The sequence below is a fragment of the Meriones unguiculatus genome, chromosome 3, assembly GCF_030254825.1.
Source record: "Meriones unguiculatus strain TT.TT164.6M chromosome 3, Bangor_MerUng_6.1, whole genome shotgun sequence".
NCBI lineage: Eukaryota > Metazoa > Chordata > Mammalia > Rodentia > Muridae > Meriones > Meriones unguiculatus.
Window position 1 is genome coordinate 31,285,398 of NC_083351.1, and position 25,613 is coordinate 31,311,010.

The 25,613-nt window shown below is 51.9% G+C and overlaps 1 protein-coding gene across 15 annotated transcripts in view; it reads left to right on the forward strand.

Annotated features, from left to right (window-relative positions):
- Window positions 1-25,613, forward strand: part of St3gal3 (ST3 beta-galactoside alpha-2,3-sialyltransferase 3) — a 194,163-nt gene that overhangs the window by 128,284 nt on the left and 40,266 nt on the right. For 6 of the 15 annotated variants that reach the window (XM_060379725.1, XM_060379727.1, XM_060379721.1 and 3 more), the window contains one exon: window positions 810-842. The exons of the other annotated variants lie outside the window; for them this stretch is intronic. In XM_060379725.1, coding sequence (XP_060235708.1) covers window positions 810-842 — 33 coding nt within the window. The remainder of the gene's footprint in view (window positions 1-809; window positions 843-25,613) is intronic. 15 annotated transcript variants of the gene reach the window in all.

Below are 25,613 nucleotides of genomic sequence, written 5' to 3' on the forward strand. Positions count from 1 at the left end.
GCAGACTTGCACTTTTCTGACTCATGACTTTGAGACCCAAATCTAAAGAAGCTGCTGCCTTGGGATGCCGCCATCAATTGCCACAGAAAATAATCTGAGCCAGACGATGGTGGCACATGCCTTTAACCCCAGCGCTCTGGAGGCAGAGGCAGGTAGACCTCTGAGTTCAAAGCCAGCCTGGTCTACAGAGCGAGTTCCAAGACAGCCAGGTTCTGCAAAGAGAAGAGAGGAGAGGAGGGGAGGGGAGGGGAGGGGAGGGGAGGGGAGGGGAGGGGAGGGGAGGGGAGGGGAGGGGAGGGGAGGGGAGGGGAGGGGAGAGAAAGGACAGTAGTTTGAGCAAACATCTCAGTCTCTACCATCTCACTTTGGAACTGCTGTATGGCCCAAAGGAACCTTAGAAACCCGAAGACACTAGGTTGTGAGGTCTTGGCTTGCAACAGTGTATTTTGGAGACTACAACTTTCATATAGGCTTTTTTGATACTGGCAATTGCACTCTAAAGGGGACCCCCACTGCATCTGTATTCTTGATAGGCACATTTCCCATGCCCTGTAAAGGAGAAACACTGATGTCATCTGTTGCACAGCCACAGTCCTCAGCATGAAAAGGTCTAGATGGAAATTGCAAGCACAAACCTGGTTCTGGTATTTTTCTATAGTATCAGCTTAATCTAGCTTCAGTCCAGGAACCAGGTTAAAAATCAGGACCCACCAATGATCCAGCATCATCTTTTCTCTCTTACTATTTTTTTTTTATTGATTTTCATGCAATGTTCTGATTATGGTTTCCCCTCCCCCAACTTCTCTTAGATCCTCCCTGTCTCATCTCCCACTCAGATCCATGTAAGTAGACAGCGCGTGTGTGCCTGTGTGCACACGTATGTGTATGTGTGTTTGTGTTAATTTCTGCTCTCTGAAGGTTGAGAGTCCGGGGTGTGGGAACTCTTGGCACAGTACCCCCTTGCACTCTGTCAGCGGGGGAGCGCAGAAGGAAAGTTACTACGCCATCTTGCAGGACACACTGCATTGGCAAGACATGAGTGTTGGATGGTGTCCTTGAATCCTTCATGTAATAGAGAGCTTGGGAAAGTGTGAGCGTAGCTGCCCACAGAGGTCAGGCAAATGAAATCAGATGCCATCTCCCGGGGCTATGTAAATCATTCCAGTAAGTCGGGCATTCAGCAAATGAGTTCCATTTGCCAGTGACTTTCATTATAATTGGATGAGTTTGGAGGTTTTGTTATTGTTTTGTTTATTTTACTGTCTGGGAAATACACATCTCAGAGTAGGCCACAATAAATACTTTAAGTGTTGTTCTGAAGGGAAAAATTATAATTCACTTGACCACTTTATTTAGAATCAAAGTTGGCATTCCACATTCCTGGTAACCCTGTTCACACATGTGAGTAGCTCTTTTGCATATTGTAGAAGATATGATTAAGTCCATTGAGTATCATACCTCTAAAAGATACATAATAATGTGTGTGTGTGTGTGTGTGTGTGTGTGTGTGTGTGTGTAAGGAGACCAGTAGGTGTCAGCTGCCTGAAGCTGAAGATCCAGGTAGTTGGCAAGCTTTCTGATGTGGGTGCTGGAGACCAAGCTCAGGCCCTCTGCTTTCTTAACTGCTGAGCCACTTCTCCAGCCCGAGAGCCATGTCTTCTATATGATGACCAGTTTGGCCACTCAGTATTGTCCTCTCCAGGCAGAGCCCGTGGCCAGCAGTTTCAGCAGAGAGCAGAGCCCTGTCCTGTGCTGCAGGGTGAAAGCTATGGCCACCAATGGCTCTGTGCTAAGAATCTTTCCTATTTCTCTTTTTTAATCCCCTTGACGACTTTATAGCATGGATTTGATTATCACTCCAGTTTTAATATGAAGAACTGGAGGCACAGAGACGTAGAGGGATTTGTCTGAAGTCATGAAGATAAGGAAGGATGAAAGCTGTTTAAGTGTTTTGTTTTGCTTAGCTTTTAAAACAGGCCTCATTCTGCAACCCGTACCATTCTGCACTTAACTCTGTGGCCCAGGCAGGCCTTGAACTCATGACAATTCTCCTGCCGTAGCCTCTCAAGTGCTAGACTTTACACAAGTGAACCGTCACTTCTGGTTGAAACTGGGTTTGAATCTGACTATTCTGGCTGCAGAGCCTGCATGCCTAACTCCTGCCCACAGCCACAGCTGTGGACAGATGGCTGTGGGCAGGGTACAGATGTCAGCCAGATGCCTGCCAATGGAGCTGAGGCAATGGTGCAGTCAGGCCCCGTTATGCAGCTCTGCAGGAGAAAAATCGTGCTTTTTGGGGGGGCACACTTTGCTTTAGGAAGGCTCAGTGTTGTGATTCTTGGACTGCTGAGCCCTGGTCCAAGCTGGCTGCATTCCCTAGAGTACAAGGCTGTCCATCCAGACCCCCTGCGGAATTCTCTGGGGGGCAGGAAGTCTGGAGCCCACTAGTCCCTATCGCCTGTTTTAGGACCCTTGCGTGAGAAGATGTCGGAGGCCTGTTGCACTGCCCTAGGGGCTTTGAAAGCTTGTGGGCTCGCAGCCAGGGCAGCTGAGTAGCTGGTATCCCCACATTCCAAAGAGCTTTCCTCTCCTGCCCCTCCAGAGAAAGATCCCGAGACTTTTATCTCTACAGCTCTGGGGAGGTGTGGTAAGACTGAGAGGCAGGGACTCTGTCTGTCCCGTACAATAAATCACAAAGAGCGGAGTCTTCTTCCGCACTCCAGTAGAGAGCTCTGTGCTTCAGAGGAAGGTGCCCAGCCCCCACCCTGCCAGGACTGTGATAAGAACTTACTGTTTTTCCGAGCTCTCAGACTCTCAGTGCTGTCCAGCGTCTTTCTCTCACACGTCTTTCCTTTCAATTCTATTGTCCAGATCATCAGAAAGACCTCACTGACAAACACTCTTTTCACGGTGGCTTTTCCTTTGCTTAGAAACTCTGATTTGTTCCCTGTCCCTCCTCTGACCCTCTGACTCCCTGGGGAGCCCTTCTCAGACTCTACTGCAGGCACCCTCTTCTTTCTTCTCACCCCACCACGTTAGATGACAACTCTCTAACCCAAAGACTCAACTTCCTGAGGGGACAGCCCCACTTGGATGATTCAAAAATCATCTCAAACCCAGTGTCCCCCAAATTTCAAATGCACTGAATCAGACCACCACACAGATTTCAGTATATGGCACTACTGTCCATGCCGACCTGAGCAAAAACCCTGGAGTCTTCCTCCTTCCCCCACATGAATGTCTGAGCAGCCCCTGAATTCCAGAGCTTCCCAAATCTGTAGAATCTCTTCTCTGAATCCTCCCCCTCACCAAGTCCTCCAACCTCTCCCACCGCTGGGGAACCTGAGTCTTCATTCTGCTCTGCTGTGTTACAGTTTCTCCTGTCCCTCGCTGGCTGTGTGCTGTCACTGTTTTCCCCTTGGTTCCTTCCATTAGGATCCATGCATTTTTGTAGACCCTAGAGACATACCCTCTACCAGCCAGCCATACACAAGGAAAGTCATAGTTGCTAGCCCACTGCAAGCCCTCCGCAGTGCTGAACACTGTTGAACACTGTTCTTGACCTCAGCCTCTAGCCAACAGCACTGCTGTAAGTGCTGTCAGGCCGGTTTCATAGATGGGAAAACCGTGCCTTGCCCAAGGTCACAGTAACCCAGAGCCAGGACCAATTCAGCAGCCCAGCCCTATACCCTTATTTTGGGACACTGAACCTTGTACCTTTCGGGGGAATGCAAACCCCTTTCGTTTTGGAGGGTGTGTTAAGTGCTTTTGATCAGTTTCTCTCAGCTTGGGTGTGGGGCTTCCCTCTGAAAAAAAAACAGGGGCACACTTAGTCCAGGACTGACTGATGATGCCTGCCCTTGAACTACCATCTGTGTCTGGTTGGCCTCTTGGCGGTCTGCTTTCCCACTGTCCCCACCATGTTCTTTAGTATCCGGTGTTCTGACCACCTCTGAAGACCCGATCCACTTTCTGTTTCTAAACTAACTTTACGCTTGTAGTAACTCGTGTGCCCTCTGCCACCATTCATGGACCCTAAATCCACATGCCCAGTCTCTTCCCTCCTTGTCCTGCCCTCCAACTTTTCCAGGGCGGGGGGGACTTAGGTAGATGGCCAGGGTTGTGGGTTGTTTGTTTTTTTTTTTTGTTGGGGGGGACTCCTTTCTTCCAGGCCTGGAGACCCACACAGTTCTACTGTATGCTCTCTCTGGTTGTGAACTTGTATGCTAGGCCTCAATCTTGTGGCTGACTGGTCCCCAAGCTGAATACATCCATTCTGCGGCTGTCGCAAGCGAGAAGGCAGAAACATGTAGTTAGTATAAAAGTTATATTTTATTATTGCTAAGACTTGTCACACAAAGTTCACACTCAAAATTCCTAACTGGGGTGCTCAGCCGTCTCCCCAAGGCCGCCCGCCTGTGTGAAGTACCTTAGCTGTGTGAAGTATCTTAGCTGAAGGTCAGGTCCAGTCTCTAACAGAAGTTTCTTGGTTCGAGAGTCAGGATCCTGGCAGACACTCCCCAGCTGCAGGGCGGACCAAGGTGTCATCTCTCAGATTTGCAGAGCAGAGCCTCGCTCTTAGTCTCCACTTCTGCACTGCCCAGTGGGCGTCATGGGGTTCTGGGACTGTGCCTGGTTATCTAGAGTGAGTGATGTCGCTGGGTTCTGGTTCGGGGCAGCCTTGGGTGTAGTGGAGACCCTGCTTAAGCTGTTTTTACATGTCTAAGAGGCATTTTTTACTATGCTCCTTACACCGGCCCCAGGTCAGGGCCTGAGGCGCTTTCCCTCCTGTAACTTCCACCTAAGGGAACAGAAGGCAGGCAGCAGCCTCAGCAGAACGCCCCAGACTGGGTATCTCCGAGACTGTGGTCTATCACGGGATGAAAAGCGGTATGAACCGGCCTGCATCACAATTTTCTACAAACAGACTAAAGTTTTGGAAACTTTCATAGCAATTATGTTGATGAATCTAATAATTTTGAGCTGGTGCTTACATTTTTTCCACGGGTGTTTGATTTCCCTAGTGGTTCTTTTTTGTTGTATTTCATCATTCTGGGGCAGAACCGAAGTGTAAAGAATGAAAACAGTTAGTCGTTCACAAACCTTGAGAAGCTTTGGGCCATGCTGGGAAGAGCCCAGGCTCTGAAAGAAGGTGGGACTGGTGTGCCTGCTGTTCGGAGCCTCCCTTACTGGGCCCTGTAGCCTAACCAGGGACTGTGTGGCAGAGCCTGCGGGAAACACTTATCCCAGCTTGTATACCCTGGGAAGACCAGCAGCCCAGAGTGGGGAGAGGCGGGTCTGTGGTAGGAAGTCTGGGGCTTCAGTAGGAAGAGCAGACACACTGCCGAGGGCAGCGTCTTCCTCAGCAGACCCAGCTTGGGGCTCCCAGCGGCCCCAGGGTGCTTAGCAGCTCAGCCCAGCCCCTGGTGCGAGCAAGCATTCCTGTGGTATTTGAAGACTAATCTCGTCAGATTAGCAGCTTTGCTTGTTTTGGTTCAGGTACAAGATCCCCACGTGGGGAGCTCTGCGGCTCCTGAGGAGTGAAAGCTGCTGAAAGCTCCCGGGCTCCTCGGAGAGGGAGGGCTTAAGTCTCAGCCCCGCCCCCTCACAAATCCTTGGACCAGAAAGCAAAGATGCTCCTTCAGGAAGAAGTTGCTCACTTTCCCTCCTCATCTGCTCCCAGAGAGGGAGGTCACTGTGTGACTGTCCTCCACAGTGGCCAGAGCTAAAATGGCCCGCCCCAGACCCAGTGGAGGGAGGCTCCTCCCCAGTGGAGGCAGGACCGTAGTCCACGCCTGCCTAGCCTGGAAACTCTCTCCTCAGCTCTACCTGTCTCCTAAAGTATGGGAGCTGGGCTTAATGGTTCACATCTGTAATTCTAGCACATAGGAGACTGAGGAAAGAGAACAGCCTGGGCTACATAGTGAATGAAAGGCAGGCATGGAAGTCTGAAAAAAAAAAAACAAAAAACAACGACAAGACTGAAAGAAGGAGTGAGAGGGCAGCCTCTGGTGGGGAAGACGTGTGCCTGACCCCTGACAGCATCAGGAAAGACAGGGTTAGGCCCGCCATCAGCTTGTGGCATCTCTGTGCCTCTTGTGTTGGGACAGACCCCATCCCCCTCTCCCTCCCCACCCCGGTTCTGAGGGCCCAGATAGGGTTTCCTGTAGCTGCACAGCTTGACATAACTGGGAAACAGACATCATCACCCTGCTATTTAATCCTCCAGATAGAGCATCTGGGCCCAAGGCCAGCTGCAGAGCTCACCCCAAGAAGCAGACACTCAATGGGGCAGGACCACCAAAGGGGTAAGGCCTGTGCTTGGGGCCTGGGCACAGAAGCCATCTGGAGGGGGGAGGGGAAGGTGATTAGTTTAATGCCTAATGTTGCCTGTGGCCCTGATCTCATGCCTCCCGAGGTAACTGCAAGCACCAAGCTTCCGGCCAAGTAAAAGGCTGTTGCCACCTCAGTCTCCATCACTCCATCCACCCCCTGTGCACACCACCAAGACCAGGCAATAGGCTTAAATCTAGGGCTTTGTTCGGGATATGGTCTCCATCAGAGTGCTTCTGGCCAGCACCTGTCCGTGGCCTTGTGCCGTGCCCCCGATAGCCAGTGAACCTGTCTGTTTCCCCCCAGCCCCGCAGGTAGAAGAATGAGAATGACCACTAGTTGGAGTAGGTACTGTGACCCCATGGGCTTCCTTGAGGGAAAAGAGACAGTGATCCTTGCGGTCAACGGCTGCTTTTGCTGGCTCTGCCAGCTCTGCTCATTGCCAGTCTCATTTAGGGAGAATGAAGAAAAACTCAGGAGGCAGCTGAACAGAGCACAGGATGCCATGCCCAGGACCAGGGCATGTAGGGAAGGCTGCTATCAGGGAGGGTCAGGCTCCTGCCAGCCCTGTCTACAGCCACCTCACAAAAACTCATTGTTTTGCAATCTGTTAAGGGAGAAGTTGGGCTTTAGGAACTGCAGGAGCCTGAGCAGAATGCCTGCACAGAAGGCACTGGTCTGGGAGGAGAGGGCAAACCTGGTTGTCTTATCTGTGGCCCAGTCCTTACACAGGGACTCAACACAGGAGAATTTACCAGAGGAAGAAAGGGAAAGACCACACAGGCTCCAGAGCCAACTTCCATAAGCTGTGGTCGTTTTGTCTAGCCTTGAGCCCCTTTGGAGACAGAGCTTGGAGGCTGGTTGTTCAAAGGGTCACCTGGGAACCTGGGTTACAACAATTGTAGAAACCATGCCACCTCCAGCTGGGAAATGCTCACACCATAAAGCTGGTCAGAGTGAGGGAAGGGTACCTTTGCCCCATGACCTCACCATGGGGGTCACTGAGCTTTGTGGGCAGAACCATGTCAGTACCCTGTCTGGGTCACAGTGACTCATTATGTTATCCTAGCAAAGACTGAACGCAGTTGGGTCCCCGGCTTTCTCAGTCCACACAAGGGTAGAAAGATGAGGGTCTTGGGGCAGGCAAACCTGGGTTTCAGTCCAGCTTTCCCACTTACCTAGCTGTATGACCCCGCATAGGTGTCTTAGCCAAGCCAGGCTTCTGCAAGAGTGGGAACAGCACTCCCTACGGCCTGGGCAGTTGCTGTCAGGACCATAATTCATGGCCTGGGGCCTGGCCTGCAGTTAGGGCTCTGTCAGGGGCAGGAAGTGCTGTCGCTCCGTCCTTACCCCCTGCCTGCCTCCACTGCACACCTACCCTCCAGCAGTGTATTCTGGGAAGGAGCTGTCGGGACTTGCGTAGACTGCACGGACAATGCCAGGTGATTGGCATCTGTTGATACAGGAATGCTGCACACAGCAGGAAGGTGGCTGCAGGCATCTTCAGCCACACAGGATGTAACTGATAACTTATAATTTAGGGTTTCTGAAGCCTTTTGACCACCTGACAGAGCTGTCAGCACCAGAGAAGGATGTCTCAAGGTGCCTAACCTCCAGGGCCTGCCCTGAAAACCCCTCTCTTCTACCTGTCTGCTGCGCGCGCCATTCCACAGCAGGGAACGCCTCCCAGTCTTGTCCTGAGAGCCACGGCCTTACTTTAACAAGCAGCTATGTGTCGCTGGCAGCAAGTCTTTTCTGCCAGAACTGCTTGCTACAGGCTGCTCCCCTCAGCTTGGGGGCTGGGGGACCGGGGAAAGCCAGCACTCAGCTTGGTGCACCGTCCCGTTGTGTTCTCTGCCTCTACAGTTCCACCTCGGGGGTCAGCTGGTCTGTGACATTTTTCTCAGCATAGCGCTTCCATAGCCCTTTATGCACTTCTTTCTGTAATATTTTGAGGCTTCTTCCTGGATCTTCACTCACTCTTGTCCAACTTTTATCCTCAGTTTACACTGTATCGCCACTGACTGACTGACCTGGAGTCACCTCCCAGTCCCGTTTTCTGTCCCGTCACCATACTGTCACACCTGACTTGAGCGTGGTGAGACAGGCGAGAGTAGGCATCCTAATGACCCCTCCGTGCCCTCTGCCAAGTGCAGGCCACTGCACCACCACACACAGCATTCTGGGCTTCTTGTCCATCAATGCCACCAGCATCAGCCTCAGAGAAAAGATGAAGTGTGTTAAGTTCTAGACCATTCTTCCCTCCAACATTGAGTTTAATGGCCTCCCTCAATGCCTCAGCCATGTTTTTAGAGTTTATCTAGTGTGTGTGTGTGTATGTGTGTGTGTGTGTATACACGTGTGTGGGTGCATAGGGAAGCCAGTAGGCAGTTTGAAGGAGTCAGGTCTCTCCTTCCCCTCTGTGGGTCCTGGGGATTGAACTCAGGTCGTGAGGCTTGGCTCTAGGCATTTTACCAGCCCAGAGTGCATTTTTTTATTGAGTGCCAAAAATGGCACTGGACATTGGGAAGACGATTTTGAAAATTTCAACCAAGGTAGCTGTTTTGCAACATCTGAGGGGGAGTAAGCTGAAGTTGGATCAAAGGGTTCTGGTGACATTCATGTAAAACTGAAAAGGTGGGGACTCCAGCTGAGCTCCCCACCCTGGCCCTGGATTGGCTGCTGAGTGAGGGGGGTCCTGAAGGGACCTCAGTCCCTCCTGGGATGGAGGCTGATGCACAGCAGCTCTGCAGGCGCTATCGGGAACCAAAAGATGACAGCCTTGGAGCCTCAGAAAAGCCGGCTCGAGGGTGATGTGTGTAGAGCAGGATGGTAGACACACAAGTGTGTCTAAAGAGATTCCCCTGAGCTAGTCTTGGCACACTCACCCGAGCCAGGCCCAAACAAAAGCCTGTTGACATTTCTTCTGGACAAGTCATGAAAAGCTCCAGATTGAGGGTGAGCTGCTTCTGCAGTTCTGAGCTAAGAATGAAAGAAAGGGAGAGAGAGAGAGAGAAAAAAAAAAGAAAAAAAAAAGAGCCAGGTGTGATGGTGACAAATGTCTGTAATCTCAGCACTTAGGAGGCTGACGCAGGAAAATTGCCAGGAGTTCAAGGCCAGCTTGTTCTACAGAGCAAGACCCTCTCTGAAGAAAAAAAAAAAAAAAGATGAGGAAGCACAGCACAGAGGGGAGAGCAGGAAAAGTGTGGCTCATTAATCCACAGTTGCCCCTAGCACTGGGGCTTGTGTCTGCACAGCCTGTGGACTTAATTCTGGAAGCTCCCTGCAGAGTCTGCCCTGGGCATAGGAGATCCACCTCCATCCAGATCTGCCCCTCCTAGAGTATGATCCTGCCCCATCTCCAGCCCCTATGACCTTTGCAAGGCCTTTGCAGAGCTCTGGGGACGGCAGTAGCAAATATGAGTTGTCGCCTCGTGGGCGGCTGGTGGTGTGGTGGTGCGCTGGCTGCCGGGACGGTGGGCTGAGTCTGCTTCCCTGAGGACACCTCCCTACCCTGTATGCACAAGTCTTGAGCCTGAGGCAAGACAGTGGCAAGGTCAAGGCCAGCTCAGGAGAGCCTGGGCTACGTAGTCAGTCCCTGGTGAGACTCAATGAATGAGTGGTTTAAGGGGAGCGCCCAGGTTTCCACGCTGTTGGCCACAGAGAGGGAACCCAGCCCACATTGTGCCCCCTGAAACCCAGGCACCAACTGCACAGTGCTATGGTGAGACTCTGCCATCGCTAGTCCTGTGCCCAGCAAAGCAGACGTTGTCAGCAGTTCAGCTGACCCGACCCGTGAGCTGCCCAACCTCATGTTGCTGCCCAGCCTCCCACCCTCCCTAAACCTAGAAAGCACCGGAGCCGCTCACCTGGTCAGCTTGGTTGACAGGCCTGCTCCCTCCCAGCAACAGTCATGTGCCCTCAAACACACTCCAGTTGTTCCAAAAGTAGCCAAGAAGCGCCACCTGCCCCTCCTCAGCCTCAGCTTGTCCTGACGAGGAAGGCCTGGGGAAGCAGCCAGATTTCCCTACCTGCCTGTCCCTGACCGTGATCAAGCCCATCCACTCACCCTCGGCCCTGGGAAGGCAGCTGGCAGCCTATCCTAAGAGACCCATTTCCCCTACTCCCCACGAGGCCCCCAAGAACCAATTGAGCAGCCTGTTCAGCCATGATCCATCAGTCACCGTTTGTGTTGGAATATGACTTTCTCTCTGCTATTTTCATCTGTATACAGTTGTCCTCAGCCATAGCTATCCTACTGTTCAGTGGACATCACTCCATCTAACAGCAGGGCTGGACTACTCCAAAGGCCCAGAAAAGTCACCTTTTAACCCTTTGCACACTGATCGGGACTCCTTATGGATCCACTGGTCCAGCTAGCCCCTGAATCTCTCAGACATTGACAGGCACCCCAGCTCAACTAGCACAAGACAGTTCACGATATGAGCAAGAAATTTAGCAAAGAAACAGAATCTTAAAGAGACAAGAGACAGAAAAAAAAAAAAACAAAACAAAACAAAAAAAAACCAAGATTGGAGCTAATGAAATCAATAAATAAAATTAAAAATACAGTTGAAGGCCTCAATCACAGAATGGGCCCAGTCAGATAAGAGAGGGGAAAATAATAGGACAGAAAAAAAATTTTTAAGTGAAGAAAACCCTCAGACTGACGGGATGCTGTTAAGTGAACACATTTTTCATAGCCGAGTTATGGATGCTATGGGGGGAGACCAGAAGAGAGATTCAAAAAACAGACGGACAAGCTGGCCAGGCTCGGTGGTGCAGCCTTTAATCCCAGCACTCGGGAGGCAGAAGCAAGCGGATCTCTATGAGTTCGAGGCCAGCCTGGGCTACAGTCAGACCCTGTCTCAAAAACCAACAAAAAGTACAAGCTGTAGTCACAGAACAGTGTAATGTTGGCATTAAAAGCATTCGCGTAGGTCAGGGGGACAGAGCATGCGGCATGGGAACGTCACATTCTTACCGCTGGCTGATTTCGAGCAAGGCAGCCAGCCAGAGCAAGCGTGCATTATAGCGGTCTCTCGAGTTGTATGGTAGGAAGCCTGGCTATCTACTTGTATTTTTTTTTAAGCCCATTATCATTGTTTCTCACCCTATAAAAAGTGAATTCAAAATGGACCAGAGGCTTAAGCATAAACCCAAGACAATCAAATCACTAGAAAACAGGGGAAATGCTTCAGGACATAGGTCTAGTTAAAGATGTTCTGAATGTGACCCTGAAAGCATAGGGGACAAATGCAGATGACTGACCAACAGGCTTGTAGCAAACCCAAAAGCTTCCTCACAGCAAACAGCCAACAGAGGCAGCCTGCAGAATGAGAGAAGACATTCGCAAACTGTGCTGACAGAAAATTGACTTCCAGAACTTACAAGGGCCTTATTCAGTTTGACAAGGAAAACAATTGCTTTAAAAATGAACGGATAACCCAGATGACACTTCCTTCAGAGATGTACTGTGTATTGTGTGTACGTGTGTACTCAGTCCACAGCATGCGTGTTGAAGTCAGAGCAGAGCTTGAATGGGCTCAACCCCCTCCTCCCGCCACGTAGGTTCCGGAAATCTTTACCTGCTGAGCCATCTCACCAGCCCCCAGGTAGACGCTTTTCATACAAGCTAGGGATGGTGGTACAGGCCTGTAATCCCAGCACTGGGGGAGGTGAGGCAGGAGAATCAAGAGTTCAAGGCCAGCTCTTGATACTTAAGACCCTGTCTCAAAAGACAGACGTGTACACAAGCAACAAGGGAGTTGGGTGAGGCACAGATCTTTAGTCCCCACGCTCAGGAGACTGCGGCAGGAAGATCGTGGGTTTGGGGACAGCCTGGGCTATAGAGTAAGAAAGACCCTGTTTCAAACAAGCAAGCAAACAGAACCCCTCCCCCTCAAAACAAAAACAAAAACAAAACAGGCAGGAACAACAAAATGACAAGGAACCAACAAGTGTCAGGGGGAAAATATTCAACATCACAAGTCACCAGGGAAACACAAACTGAAAATCGTTGTGAGGGCCCTTGGTACCCAGGATGACTGGTACCCAAAGACTGGAAATGACAGGTTCCAGGAGAGCGGGGAGGAAAGGGAGCCATCTCTCCTGTGATGGGAGTGTAGCCAGTACAGCCAGTGTGGAAAGCGAAAGTAGGGCCGGTTGTTATCCAACCACCATGCTGCAGACTACCCCCGACTTTAAAAAAAAAATGATGCAAGAATTTAAAACCAAACAATTGGAAACAGAGCCACCATATGAAACAGTGATTCCACCACTGGGCGTGAATCCGAGGGGATGCGTGCATCCCCGTGTTTATTTCCACGTTGTTGGCAATAGGCGAAATGGGAAAGCAACCCGAGCCCTGAATGGGGGAGTAGATGGAGAAAATACGGAGCATATTCACAGTGGAGTATCAGCCAACCATCAAAAAGAATGAAGCCCTGCAGTTCTCAGCCGCGTGGCCGGAGGCACTATGGTAACAATGAGCCAGGCCCAGTTCCTTCACCCCTTACACACGGAAGCTAGGCCGCTGATCCCAGTGCAGAAGAGGTAGGCAGTGGCGCCCGGGGCTTGGGAAGGGGATGGAGGTGGAAGGAGAATAACTAGTGGCCACAGGGGCCGTTGTTAGAAGGAGTGATGTCTACTGCGCGGTAGGATAGCAATGGCTGAGGACAACTGTATACAGATGAAAAGAGCGGAGAGAAAGTCATATCCCAACACGAACGATGACTCGTGGATCATGTCAGTTACACTGACCCAGTCATTATGTATTTCCCACATGTAGTGAAATACACCATACCCCACAAACATGTACAACTACTATGGCATGAGACTTAAAATACAAGGGCTGGAAAGATGGCTCTTCCGGAGGACTAGAGTTCGATTCCTGGTACCCATGTGATGGCATACAGTGGTCTGTAACTCCAGGTCCAGGGGATCTGACACCCTTTTCTGGCCTCCAAGAGTACCAGGCGTACATACCTAAAGGCAAAACATCCATACACATAGAAATTTTAAAATTTAAAAATAAAGAAATCCAAGATACTGTAAAATAAGCAAACTCTCCGGGCAAAGGATCTAGGGAAGGCTCCATACAAAGGGAAAGAGACACATGTGCAAGCAATTTGTACTGCTTGAGGCGTAGGTCCCTGGTGGCCACCAGCCTCAAACTTCACACTGACACACTTGCACTATATCATGAAGTCAGCCAAGGTTTGAAAGTGAGGAGGGAGGGACAGCATCCCAGTGCCTAAAATGGAGAGAAAGGATTACAGGAGGTGAGCCTGGGAAAGCAGGCCCTGGGAAGTAGTGATGGAGCAAGAATGGATTTATGGGATGTCAGAGAAGGACACAGCAGGTGGCTGGTAACCATTTGGAAGGGAGGTGTGAGCCAGGACCCCGGTTTTGGACTTCTGGCAAGATTGCAAAGCCAGTTGCTAACCTGGAGGAAAACGCCTTGGGGCCAGCTGCTGAGCACCTCCAGGAGACACTGAGCTTGAAGCTGCCGGAACTGTGCACACCACACACCTTCCTCTGAAGGACGGACTCCCCCAGTTCTCCCTGCTGAGAGCAGCATCACTGTGAATGGTGTTTTCAAAGATAAGTGCTGGTGCTGCTCCTCCTGACACAGTAAAAGGATGATCCTTGCTCATGTCTATCTGCTGTAATCCTCCATCACCGATCACTGAGGACCTGTGTCCTCCCCCTTCCCTCTCCTCTCTTATTCTTTACTTCAGAAGCATCTCCATGCCCTGGGCATCATGCTGGGCACAGTGAAAAGGAATAACCCCAACCTCAAAACTTCAAGCCAGAAGTGGAGTCAGGCTTGAAACCAAAATCATGTGGTACAGACGCTGTAACTGTGAGGGCGCAGGGTGTCGGGAAGACAGGAGGAAGACCCCTGGTTGAACCCAGGGGCCAGAGAAGGCTTTTTTTCCTTAGTGTGGGTATCCAGACTCACGCCTCTGCTGCTGTTATTCTGTATAGAACCGCTTGGCCTCGTCCAAATCATCAGCTCCTGGCATTGAAAGGCCAAGGGACCCCACTGACACACTGGCGAGTGGTGTCTCACCATCATTCGGTGGAAGCCGTCTTCCTTCTTCCGCCTTTGCATTTCATCTGGGAGGGATGGGTGCCAGAGCGAGTGGAAGACGTGTGTCAGCATTGGGTGTGTGGACCCAAGCCATTTGTGGGCTGCTCCAGGCCATGCACATCCAGAGCCAAGCTGTGTCCCTCCTGTTCTCTTAACCTCCTCCAGACCACCACTGTCTTCTGACCCTCACGCTCTCAGTCCTGCCCCTCCTCGGAGACATCAAGTCAGTCAGCAGCCTGCGCTGGCACCAGGCGTGGCCTGTTTCCTCCCTACTAGGCAGGTGCAGCCCTAGGAGGGATAAGGCTGACAGACAGCACCTGGAGGAAGCTGTCTTTGGTGGGAAGCAGTAAAAGGATTTTTGGAGGCGGTGATATTCTCGTCACATCTTAAAGATTGCACAGGACTGGAGCCGTTGAAGGTAGCAGGACATATGCTGTAGAGGAGGTGATGAACCAAGCTGAAAACACACGCACATGCACACACGCTACTCTGAGGACTACAAGCAGCTAGGCACGTTTGGGGTGTGGCGTTGCACCCTGGAGTGCTGGGAGAGGTCACCCAGGGCCAGATCCTGGGAGAGCAGCATGTGGGAGGCAGAGGCAGGTGGATCGCCGGGAGTTTGAGGCCAGCCTGGTCTACAGAGTGAGTCTAGGACAGCCAGAGTGGTTACACAGAAAAACCCAGTTTCAAAACAAACAAACAAAACAATAAACAAACAAATAAAAGACGTAAGCTTCTGGGTCAGCAAGACGGCTCAGTGAGTAAAAACGTTTGCTGTCAAACCCAACCGACTGAGTTTAGTCCCTGGAACCCCCATGATGGAAGGAGGGAACCTTCCTGAAGCTGTTCCCGGCCTCTACATGTGTGTGCATGTGTGCACATACGCATATTTTTAAGAGGACTTCAAAGGTTGAGGAGAGAGACAAAAGAAAACCATGACCAGATTGTACTCTTTCAAAGGACTGCTCTTGCCCAAGGCCTCTTACATTTTTCCACTCATGACCCCTCTTCACCCAGGAAACTCTGATGGAATCCCCATGGGTAGTATGTAGACCAGATGTAAAAGGTGCTCCTCTCGTTGCCCCTCCCACCCTTGGGAGTTCCTACTCACCTTTCTTAATAAAGCTGCCATTCGCTCTGCTAAAAAAAAAAGGGGGGGGGGGACATACAAATCAACATTGACTGACAATAAGTCGTAAATATGTTTTAAGTAGTTCTTTTCTAAACATGTAGTTTTGCCATTTATTAAAGATTAAAGCAATTTACTGGTGAGGTGGGAGTGTGCCATACCGCAGGACAGAGAATCTCCAGCATTTTTTCAGGGTCGATTCTATAATCAGTATTTTGATTTTATAACCATCAATGCTAAGGATGCCACTTTACTTAAATAGTAGCACATAATCACATAATGGAAGAAATATGGTAAGGCTATTTCAGAAATTTGTGCAAATTCTGTCTTCATTCTGAGTCAAATTCATTGAGCGGTCTTTTCCACCAGGTCTGCAGGCCCAAAGCAGCTCTGTTTAAATGAAGCATTTTGACCCTGTAGCTCGAAGGTACATCAGTTTGCTACCTGCTGAAGAGTGGTGGGAGGAAAACATTAGAAGTCTTTGTTTTAATTAAACTGTTGTGGTTCTGTCAATAGCAGGGAGACGTGCCAAAGAGGTAGCTCAGTGTTTAAGAACGCGTACTGGTCTCATAGAGGACCCAAGTTCAGGCCGCAACACTCACACACGGAGGCTCACAACTATCTGGAACTCTAGCTACAGAGGGCTCCAGTGCCTCTGGGTTCCACTCACACATTTTTAGAAATAATGAAAGTATAAAAAAATGTTAAGTATAGAAAGAGCATGGGTAGTGGGGAAAACACAGAAAGAGCAGAGAGATTAGAGAAAATGAGGAGAAAAAGAGAATTCTGACCTCTCTAAAATAGCAGGCAACCTAGGCACTGGAGACTAGACTATAAGATGTGGCTTTTATTAGATTCCGTAATCTACTTCTAAATATTAACATCAGGGGAAGTCCTGTGTGTACATAGATCATTGCAATATGCCTTTTGCAGTGTGTTTATAATAACAGCAAACATGTTAGAAACAGCCTAATACTAAATGTCTCTCAGCCAAGAACGATGCAGGCAGTCCATCTACATGACAGATAGCATACATTCATGAAAGATGACGGGGACCATCTGTACTGATGGACGTCCCCCACCCCCACCCCCTCTTAATTTATTATTTAAAGGTTTTTAAAGTGAGTTATGAAACAAGCTATGTAAGGTAATTCCACTTGTGTTATGTGTCTGCTTATGGAAAGAGAAGTCTGCAAGTCTTCACACACAAATCACCAGCATCCCCGATAGCTGTAGGCCTTTTTGTGGCCTCTGTCTTTGACTGACCTCTATTAACCTTGCTTGGCTTCTTGCTGCTTGTCTCCTCCGACCTCAGTCTTCCCAGGCTGGCATTAAGAACTGAAAAATGGCAGAGTCCATCCTGGGAGAACCCTTCAGACCCAGCAGCCTGTTCATGTCCTGCACTTAGGGGCGTTCTTCCTGGAAGGGTCAGTCAAAGGCAGCGTTTCCCTGGCCCTTAGTCCCTCCCGCCTGTATAATTCCTCTGGAGTAAAGCCCTTCCCAGGGTCTCTGGGTACAAGTTTCCTGTCGTTGCCCACCTCTCCCACCCTCTAGCAGAGTCGCCTGGCCATCCCCTCTCCCACGCCTTCTGTTCAGTCAAGGGGTTATTTTTAACAGCCTTGTGTATACCATGTTTAAATACTGGCAAAACACCAGAGCTTTGGGGTAGATACTCAGGATGGAAATAGTCTCCCTCACCTCCCTTCTTCCAGGGCCTTCTTTTAAAATAAAGAAAACAGCTAACCCAAACTGTGGACTGCTCTATGAGAAAGTTCCTGGACCCCAGCACCAGTGACCCACAAAACTGTGCTTTACCTAGCTCAGGCTGGACGCTGGGACTGTCGTCAGCCCAGAGTGAGCCCAGAGAGAGCATGGTGCCTGCCACTCTCCTGAGCTTGGTAAATCTGGAGTCCCTGGACCAGCAGGAGCAGCCAGTCCAGACAGTCCCTGGAGAGTTCAACTCTGAAGAACTAAACCCCTCAGCCCTGTCACTTTTCCTGGGGTCCTCCCTGTGCCTTCCAGAGCCGCACAGAACACACCCAGACTCTCTTCTGCACCTTCCTCCAGAGATCTGAAGCTGGTGATTGCATGATTTCAGGCCTCTGCCCTGCCCTCTTCGGGAGCCCAGTCCCATCTTAGTGGGCCTCTCCTGACCCAGTTCCACTTGTTACCATTCCCCTGAGGGAACCCCACAAACAGGCCGTGTGCCTCCCCTGGGGCGGGGGTGGGGAAGTGGCCTGACAGGGGCCGCCCTTTACAACCACCAACACTCCAGGTGTGCTGCTTTTTTAGTGATCTGTCGCTGAGATAAAATACCCCTGAGCAAAAGCAAACCAGGAGATAAAGGGTTTGTTATAGCTCCAGGTTACAGGCTGTCGTGTGGGGAGTCAAGGCAGCAGGAACTTGAGGGGGCCGCTCACATGCATGGTTCAGAGCAGAGAAAGAATGAATGCATTCTGCTTCCTTGCTTATGCTCAGCTGCCTTTCTTCACTCTTACATAGTCCGGGGTGCCCTCACTAGGAAATGATGGCCGCCACGGTGGGCTGGGTCTTCCCCTAATGCCTTCCCCTAATTAAGACAGTTCTCCACAGACATGACCACAGCCAAACCAACATAGAGTGCTTCACTGAGACCCTCTTCCCGGGTAGTCTAGGTTGTGTTAAGTTGGAAATTAAAGCTGATCGGCACACTAACCATAAGTTGTTTTTTTTTTTGTTTGTTTGTTTGTTTTCCTCCCAGTGCTGGGAGTTGAACCCACATCCCCGTATGTGCTGGCAAGCACCTACCCACTCAGCTGAGATACATCCCCACTCCGTAGGCCTGTCCTCCACGTGCCGCTGTCCGGCACGTACGATGAATTTGTGGGCACAGACCAAGTCTGGATGCCCCTTTGGAGCCGCATCGTGGGACAGAGTTAGAAGTGTGGAATGAGGTCTTCGTAGGTGACGCTGTGGAGATGGAGGTGACTCTCTTGGTTCAACCCAGAGTCTCCTTGGTTAGTGCCAAGACCCTCCCCCCACGTGGGAGCTGCAGCATTCTCTGCCGGAGGGTGTCTACTCGCCTTCGTTGGAACCAAGTGTGTCCAACGTGCATGACACTAACGTGGAGGTCGCAGAACCCTGGCCAAGGCGCCGGGGATGTAGCTCAGCTGGTAGGGTGCTTGCCTAGCGGGGCCAGGGCTCTGAATTCAGTTCCCAGCACAGTATGAAACCAGGCTTGAAGGCCAGGGAGGGTGGCCCACACCTTTATTCCCAGCACTCAGGAGGCAAAGGAGCGTGGATCTGCAAGTCGAAGGCTGCGCTCATTGACACGGGGAGTCGGCCCAACCTGAGCTAACTAGTGAGACCCTGTCCGTAAATAAATAAATACATAAATAGACGTAAAATAGCAAAACGAGGCACGGAAACTGGGCATGGCGGAACACCGGGAGGCCGAGGAAGGAGGATCGGAAATTCAAGGCTGGGGCTGGAGGGTTGGCTATATGGGCAAGGGCACTTCCGTGGACGAGAGCAGTTGCTTGGGCAAGCACGAGGTTCTGAGTTCAGACGCCAGCACATGTGCCAAAAGCCAGGCGCAGCAGCACACCCGTCGGTTAACCCCAGTGTTGTCGGAGCAGAGATGGGAGATTTCCGGGATTCACTGGCTGCCAGGCGGGAAAGAGTAAATGACCATCAGAGAAATGTGGTAGAGAGTGACAGAGCGGGATACCCGACGTCCTCTCTGACTCTCCAACGCTCGCTCTCCGTCACACGCATGAGCTTCCATAGTGATAAAAATAAAAGGGAACCTTAGTCAGGTGCCCTGGAGAAAGAGGCAGGGGCCGTGCGCCCAGACGCCTGCCGTGCCGGAGCCCATGGGAGTGAGACATTGCCTGTGTCAATGGCTTCTGCAGGAGATGCAGCTGGGCTTGGGCCTCTGATCCGAAGCTCTGCTGCTAGAACAGGGCCTGCCCAAGTGTTCTCAGCCACTCTGGAGCCTCCGGACTGCTGTGTTGGAGCAAAATGGCTCACACCAAGTGAGGAAGCCGTGTGTGGAGCAGCCAGAGCCTGGCCTAGGGCCGAGGGAGTCCTGGGATGCCGTCAACCCTGCCTCTGACCCGGCACTCCCTGAGTGGGAAGGGCATGGCTGATACCAAAACTGGGAGGGGAGGAAGGGAGATGAGAGGAACTGCCAGTTATTGAGCAATGTGGCGTGCCAAGACGTCCTACGCCTTATCGCGTTTCATCTCTACAGCAACGGGGGAGGTAGGCAGTGCACTCAGCCCACGTCACATCCAGTTCATTCATCAAGCATTTAGCGAGTGACGATTAAGTGTCAGGCTGTGCGGGCCATGAGGGACCCTGACAGCGACCCTGCCTTCTCGGGGCACACGCTCAGGCGGAGACCCGGCACAGAGACAGGACGTATTAGTAAAACTGGGTCAAGATAAGCGCAGTTAAGGTTCTGTAGTGTCAGAAGACAGTAGAGAGGAATGGAGAAGAGTGTGCTGGAGGGACTGCTCTCGCCCACTGGGTTGGCAAACAAGTACGAAGCCGAGGGCCCAGAAGCTGACCCTAGTTGCAGTCAGGGACAGCCCGAACGAACCGCAGGGGCGCAGCAGAGATGCCGGTGAACAGCGCTGTGGGGGTGGAAGACATTCTGTTGCCTGACGAACCGTGGCCAGAAAGTCTGACCGGTCACTCGGGAGACTAGAGAGAGTTGGGAGACCGGCAGGCAGCAGCGGAAGGGCTGCCCGTGATCCCGGAGTGAGAGCAAGCAGATGTACCTTCCCCATTCACAGTTTCCCTGCAGCTGTGTGGGAGGGAGGTGGGAGATTTTACCTAGTTTCCCATTCACAAGAAGTGAGAAAAGCCAGGAAGCTGAGACTGAAGGCCAGGAGATGGCTTCGGTTACAGACAGGAGAACTGCAGCGAGCCTGCCAAAGAGGACACGGGGAAGATGGCGGGTGATCCCAGGTACAGCTGTGAGAATGGGTGAGCTACCTGCACAGCGGGAGCTGGAGATTGATCCCAGAGAGGGCTCCGGTTATCAGGAGTGACCTAGCCCAGGACAGAGCCAGGAGTAAGTGGCTAGAACAGGTAGGGAAAAGCACATCCCTGGAATAGATGAGGTCCAGGCACATCCACCTTCAAATTCCCAGTTTCTGTGTTCAGATGGAAACTTCTTTCCCGTTTCCCACTTTTTGAGAAGGGAGGACACTATCAGTATTGAGACTGATAACAACTGTTTCCAGAGCCCATCCCTCATTTTAATATTGACAGAGCCTACAGCCAAGAGGAGACACACCTGCTAAGAAGGGGGTGACGGACTTGACTAAACACATGAGTCATTGTTGGTTTGTGGTCATGGAGGCTGAAGGCTTTCAGAGAGGTCAAGATGCGGAATGGGGATGAGGGAGAGAGGAAGGGGGGAAGAGAGAGAACGCAAATAGGAATCAGAAGTGGGGCCTTAGCTGTAATGTGGGAGACACACTGTGGACATCAAGGAGGAGGTGTGGACACATGACCCAGTATCAAGGCTTGCAAAGAGGAGGCAAGATTGCCTGGGGCTTGCTCATCTCCAGGACATTTGTCCCTACTAGGGTTGGCCGTGCGTGTCCTGGGCAGCTAGCTGCTCTGTGGCTAGAGTGACTCGGAGTAAATCTCTAGTCCTGGATGGAAGGATAGTCACAAGGTGCAGATTGAAGCAAGGAATGGGGAAGCTAACGATGGTGGATGAAATCAAATGCTATAGGCCTGTAGTCTATGACTGTGACAGGCCCTTGTCCCATGCACAGGGTCCACAGTATACTGAGCGCTGTTCTGGGTCTCGGGGATGTGGTGTAGAAGGATGTGGTATAAATGGACCACATGGTTAGCTTACGCAGGGTCCTGAATCCTGTCCTTCGTGGGAGGGAGAGAGGGAAATGGCCAGCCAAATGAGTTCAAAAATAGCTTACTCCCCACCCCCATGAACTGGGTGTGGCGGCACACACCTTTAATTTGAGCACTCAGGAGGCAAAGGTGGGCGGATTTCGGTAAGTCTGAGGCCAACCTGGTCTACAGAGCGAGTTCCAGAACAGCCAGGGCTACATAGTAAGACCCTGTCTCAAGAACAAAACAAGCAAACAAAAACAGGGTCATCTCCGGTATGCAGAGCTAGACAGAGGTAGAGGCTGAGGAGGGCCTGAGGTGGTAGGAGTGCCATGCCTGTGTCACGCGGTGACTGGAGTTCTGACCATAGAACAGGTCTCCCTCACACTGAGACAGCGAATCCTCCAGCTGTCACCGGCTCCTGCCATGCCACTCTGTGACTGATCTGACATTATGAAAGAAGCAGTTCTATCACCATAGCCCCCCACCCAAAATCAGCCACCACGCTGGAGCCCTGGGCCCGGAAGGCAGCCAGAGTTCTCTGCTAGGAGCCCAGTCCAGAAGGGAGCCTGTGTGGGAAATCCCAGGAGCAGCCTGCACTCATGGGTTGCCGCCCTGGGGCAGTGACGCAGAGCGTGATGTGACCGGGCATCATGGGAGTGTGATGTAACCTGGTCCCCAGGACAGGAGCTCCTGCAGGAGACACACCCTCCCTTCTTCCCCGAAGACAGCCGCAGTTGGTAGCACATGCTTGCCCTTCACCTTGCAGTTTGGATGCCTACCACTGAGAGAGGGAGAGGGAGGGAAAGATGAGAGCTGGGTATAGGGTATGGGGGTGGCACATCTCTTATTTGGTGAGCCCCCACAGGCCTCCTGGGTAAGATGCTCAGGGTGTGGCTGGGTAAGTGTGCCCCTAGCAGCCACCGGCTCAGCAGAGGAGCCTGGATGTCTGGTGTCTGACCACTCACACTCTCTGGTCTTCCTCCCTCCCCCACATCCTTCCTTACACCATAGGCAACAAGAGATTGCAGAGTAGGTGATAATTGGCAAGGATTGCCTGTCTCCAGGCCTCCATCTTGGCCCTCTCTCCTGAAGGTATGTCTCCTCTTCTCAGAGGGCAGCCTGTGCTAATTCTTTGTCATCTGTATCGTCCCTGAGCAGAAGAAAACAAACAGCTGTGACCCCCTTTCTCTGGATCACATCAGAGAGCAGTGCGCCTGTGTTGGGTTCCCAAGGCTGCTCTAAAAGGTTCCTCTTTCATGGCTCTGGAGGCCAGGACTGAAAGCAGGACATCTGAGCTGCTATCAGTGTCAGCTGAGCCGTGTCCCCACTCCTGCCATGCTCTAGCCTGTCACTTAGATCCCCAGCCCTTGGTGAGTTGGCATGCCTTGTCCAGTGGTCACTCCACTGGGCTCCTGTAGTCATGCTTTGTCTCCTGTGTGCGGCAAAGCCACCTTCTGCCTTTCTCAGCTAAAGCCATTTGTGAGTACAGAGCAGGCCCCCTGAGCTGTCAGGCCTGTAATGGCCCATCTCACCATCCTACTCAGTGACGTTTGTGCTCCGCCAGGAAAAAGGCAAGCAGTGATGAGTAAGTCACCTCACGAACTAGGACAAGGTTAATACTAGAGGGAGAAAGGAAAGGAGTGTGGCCGGGTGACAGGAGCAGACAGGCTCTGTGTTGAACAGCCGGGTCAGGGTTGCCCTTGTGAGATCTGAGTAAAGATTGGAAGGAGGGAGGAGGTGAAGCCAGAGTGTATCTCGAAGAACATTGCAGGCCAAGGAAACAGGTCAGTGCCCTGAGGCAGCAAGGAGTGTGGCCGAAGTACCAGGAGCTAGCAGGAGCCTGGGTCAGAGAGGACACTGAGGCCCACAGCCTGTTGCGGCATCTCCGAATGGGATGCGAAGGCATTGCGTGTGGACAGCTTGATCTTGAAGGGTAGGACTTGCTCCATTTTGTCAAGGGAGGGACATATAGCAGATACAGGCGGTTTTGTAGATTTGGGCAAAAGTGGAGCTCAGACCTCCCCTATCAGATCTTATCTGCTGTGCCAGGCACAGTCCCTGGTGCTGGGCCATGCAGCAGTTCAGCTAGAGCTTAGGTTTCCATATAATAACAAGCAAGGGCCCAGGGAGAGGAGAGGCCGTGGGCCAGGTGGCTTTATTTGGTGATCTGTGCCTAGGAGGACACTGAGATGGTAGGCCCAACAAGACCTCTGTAAAGAAAGAGGCGCGTCTGGGCACACAAGAGCCAGCCCTGAGAAGGGTCCAGACACTGGGAAAGTTTGCTCCAGAGGCCGTCGGTACATGGGATCAGGAAGGAAGGAAGGAAGGATGACGAGAGTTGGTGAGACTCCTACCCCGTGGCCTGTGGCTGGGTTTCTTCAGTGAGAAGGCTCCTGTCAGAGGAGCGAGTGTCACATGGGTGCTTCAGGAGGGCCACCGGAGCCTGCCTGAGAGCAGGGGTGGAAGCTGGCCGTCTCCCCTTGAAGTAGACAAGCAACACAGGGCGTAGTACATGGGGAAGGCAAGAGGGCGGACACACTAAACAGAGATAGCACTAAACAGGACTTGCTGATAAACCGGAGGAGAAGCAGCCAAGGAAAAGAGATGAGTCAAGAGTGACTCCAAGGAACACTACCCAGCTGGCACGAGAGGGATTTGTGTGTAAAACAGGCATTCCCCCCGTAGAATCCGAGGATCCGGGCAAGCGGCACCGAAAAAAAAACGAAAACGAATGACTCCTGGCTTGGGGCTTCACCCACAGCATTAGCCTGGCCTTCTTCCCCACCGTGACTGCCAGCGCCCCAGGCCTCTGGTCCTCCATGTTTAGCCAGCTGCTTAAACTCATTACTCTCCTGGCCTCACAGCAATCCCCACACTGGGTCAAACCCATCCGACCACTTTTCCTTTGTGTGTGCTTCCGGGCAGCTTAGCCTTGGCCGCAGGCAAGCGCCAGCCCCAGTGCCATGGTGGCTTCATGGTCCCAGCCTCTCGGGACTGCTCCACACCACGACAGAGGTCCTTGTCCCAGATTGGCTTGTCACGGGACTGTTGGAGATCTTTAGCATCCACGGGCCACTGCAGTCCACACTCCCCCGACCCCTGACTCCTGACCCCCAGAGAAGAGTCTTATCTGCTGAACATCCCCTCGGCTCCTCCCTGCTGCTAGGTCCACCTGTCAGAGTAGCATCTTTACATCCTCCTCCCTCAGACTTTGCACGTGCTTCTGCACGGTCCCTCCAGGGTCTTCGTTCCACTGTCACCTTCTGTCCCCTACACCCCTCCTTTCATCAGATTTGTCTTCTTCCCCTTGGAATGCAAGCATGCCGTTCTTCTCATCCGGCCTCACTCTGTAGATCCACGTCTGTCTCCCCCATCTCTGCTCTTCAAAAAGTGGCCGCCGCGGCTCTCTCTTCCTCTCTTTTCTCCCTTCTCTGTCTCTCCTAGTCCTGAGTTGTGGTTCTGCCCTCTCTCCAGCGCCAGCAATGTGTTCCCCTAGGGGACCACTGACTTTCATCTGTTCCCACAAGCAACTCGAGTTAGAATGTGGCTATAAATAGGGGCTCATGAAGTCACTGCACTGATTAAATAAGAGAATGCCGCGTGGAGTTCTCGGCATAGGACACGGGACACAGGAAGCGCTCCGGGGCTGTTCGCCGTTAGCCGTGTGCTTTCTGTATTTCACAGCTGCCTCTCTCTACCTCTCTGCCTCAGTCTGCAAAGACAGGGATTGAGTTCTTTGTTGCATGTTCCCGGTGACCAGCAGGACACCTGGGATAATACATAAAGCGTATTGGAGAGGCAGGTGGTAGATACTGGGAATCGGTAGGACTGTATCATGGCCTCTGGGTTCTGTGACTTGGGTAGACAGTCTTGCCATCCTTCGGGTTCTCCCTGGGTAGGAGCAACTACCAAGCTCTCTATTCGGCCCTGCAGCTCCCCACAACCTTCCCTCCTCAGCTCTCATGCTAGGTACAGGCTGTCAGCAGAGGCACTGGGAGCCTGTCAGCGGGAGCTCAGACACTGGCCCTAGAGGGCCTCTGGCACAGCCTCTCCTCTCCTCCTTCAGCACAGGCCTCCTTGCCTGTCATACATGTCAGGCTGTGGCTCCAGCCTGTCTGGACACAGATGTAGCCACAGTCCCTCTGTAGAGGAAGGCAGTCACCGGCAGCATTTCGGACCTCAGGAACGGAGATATCT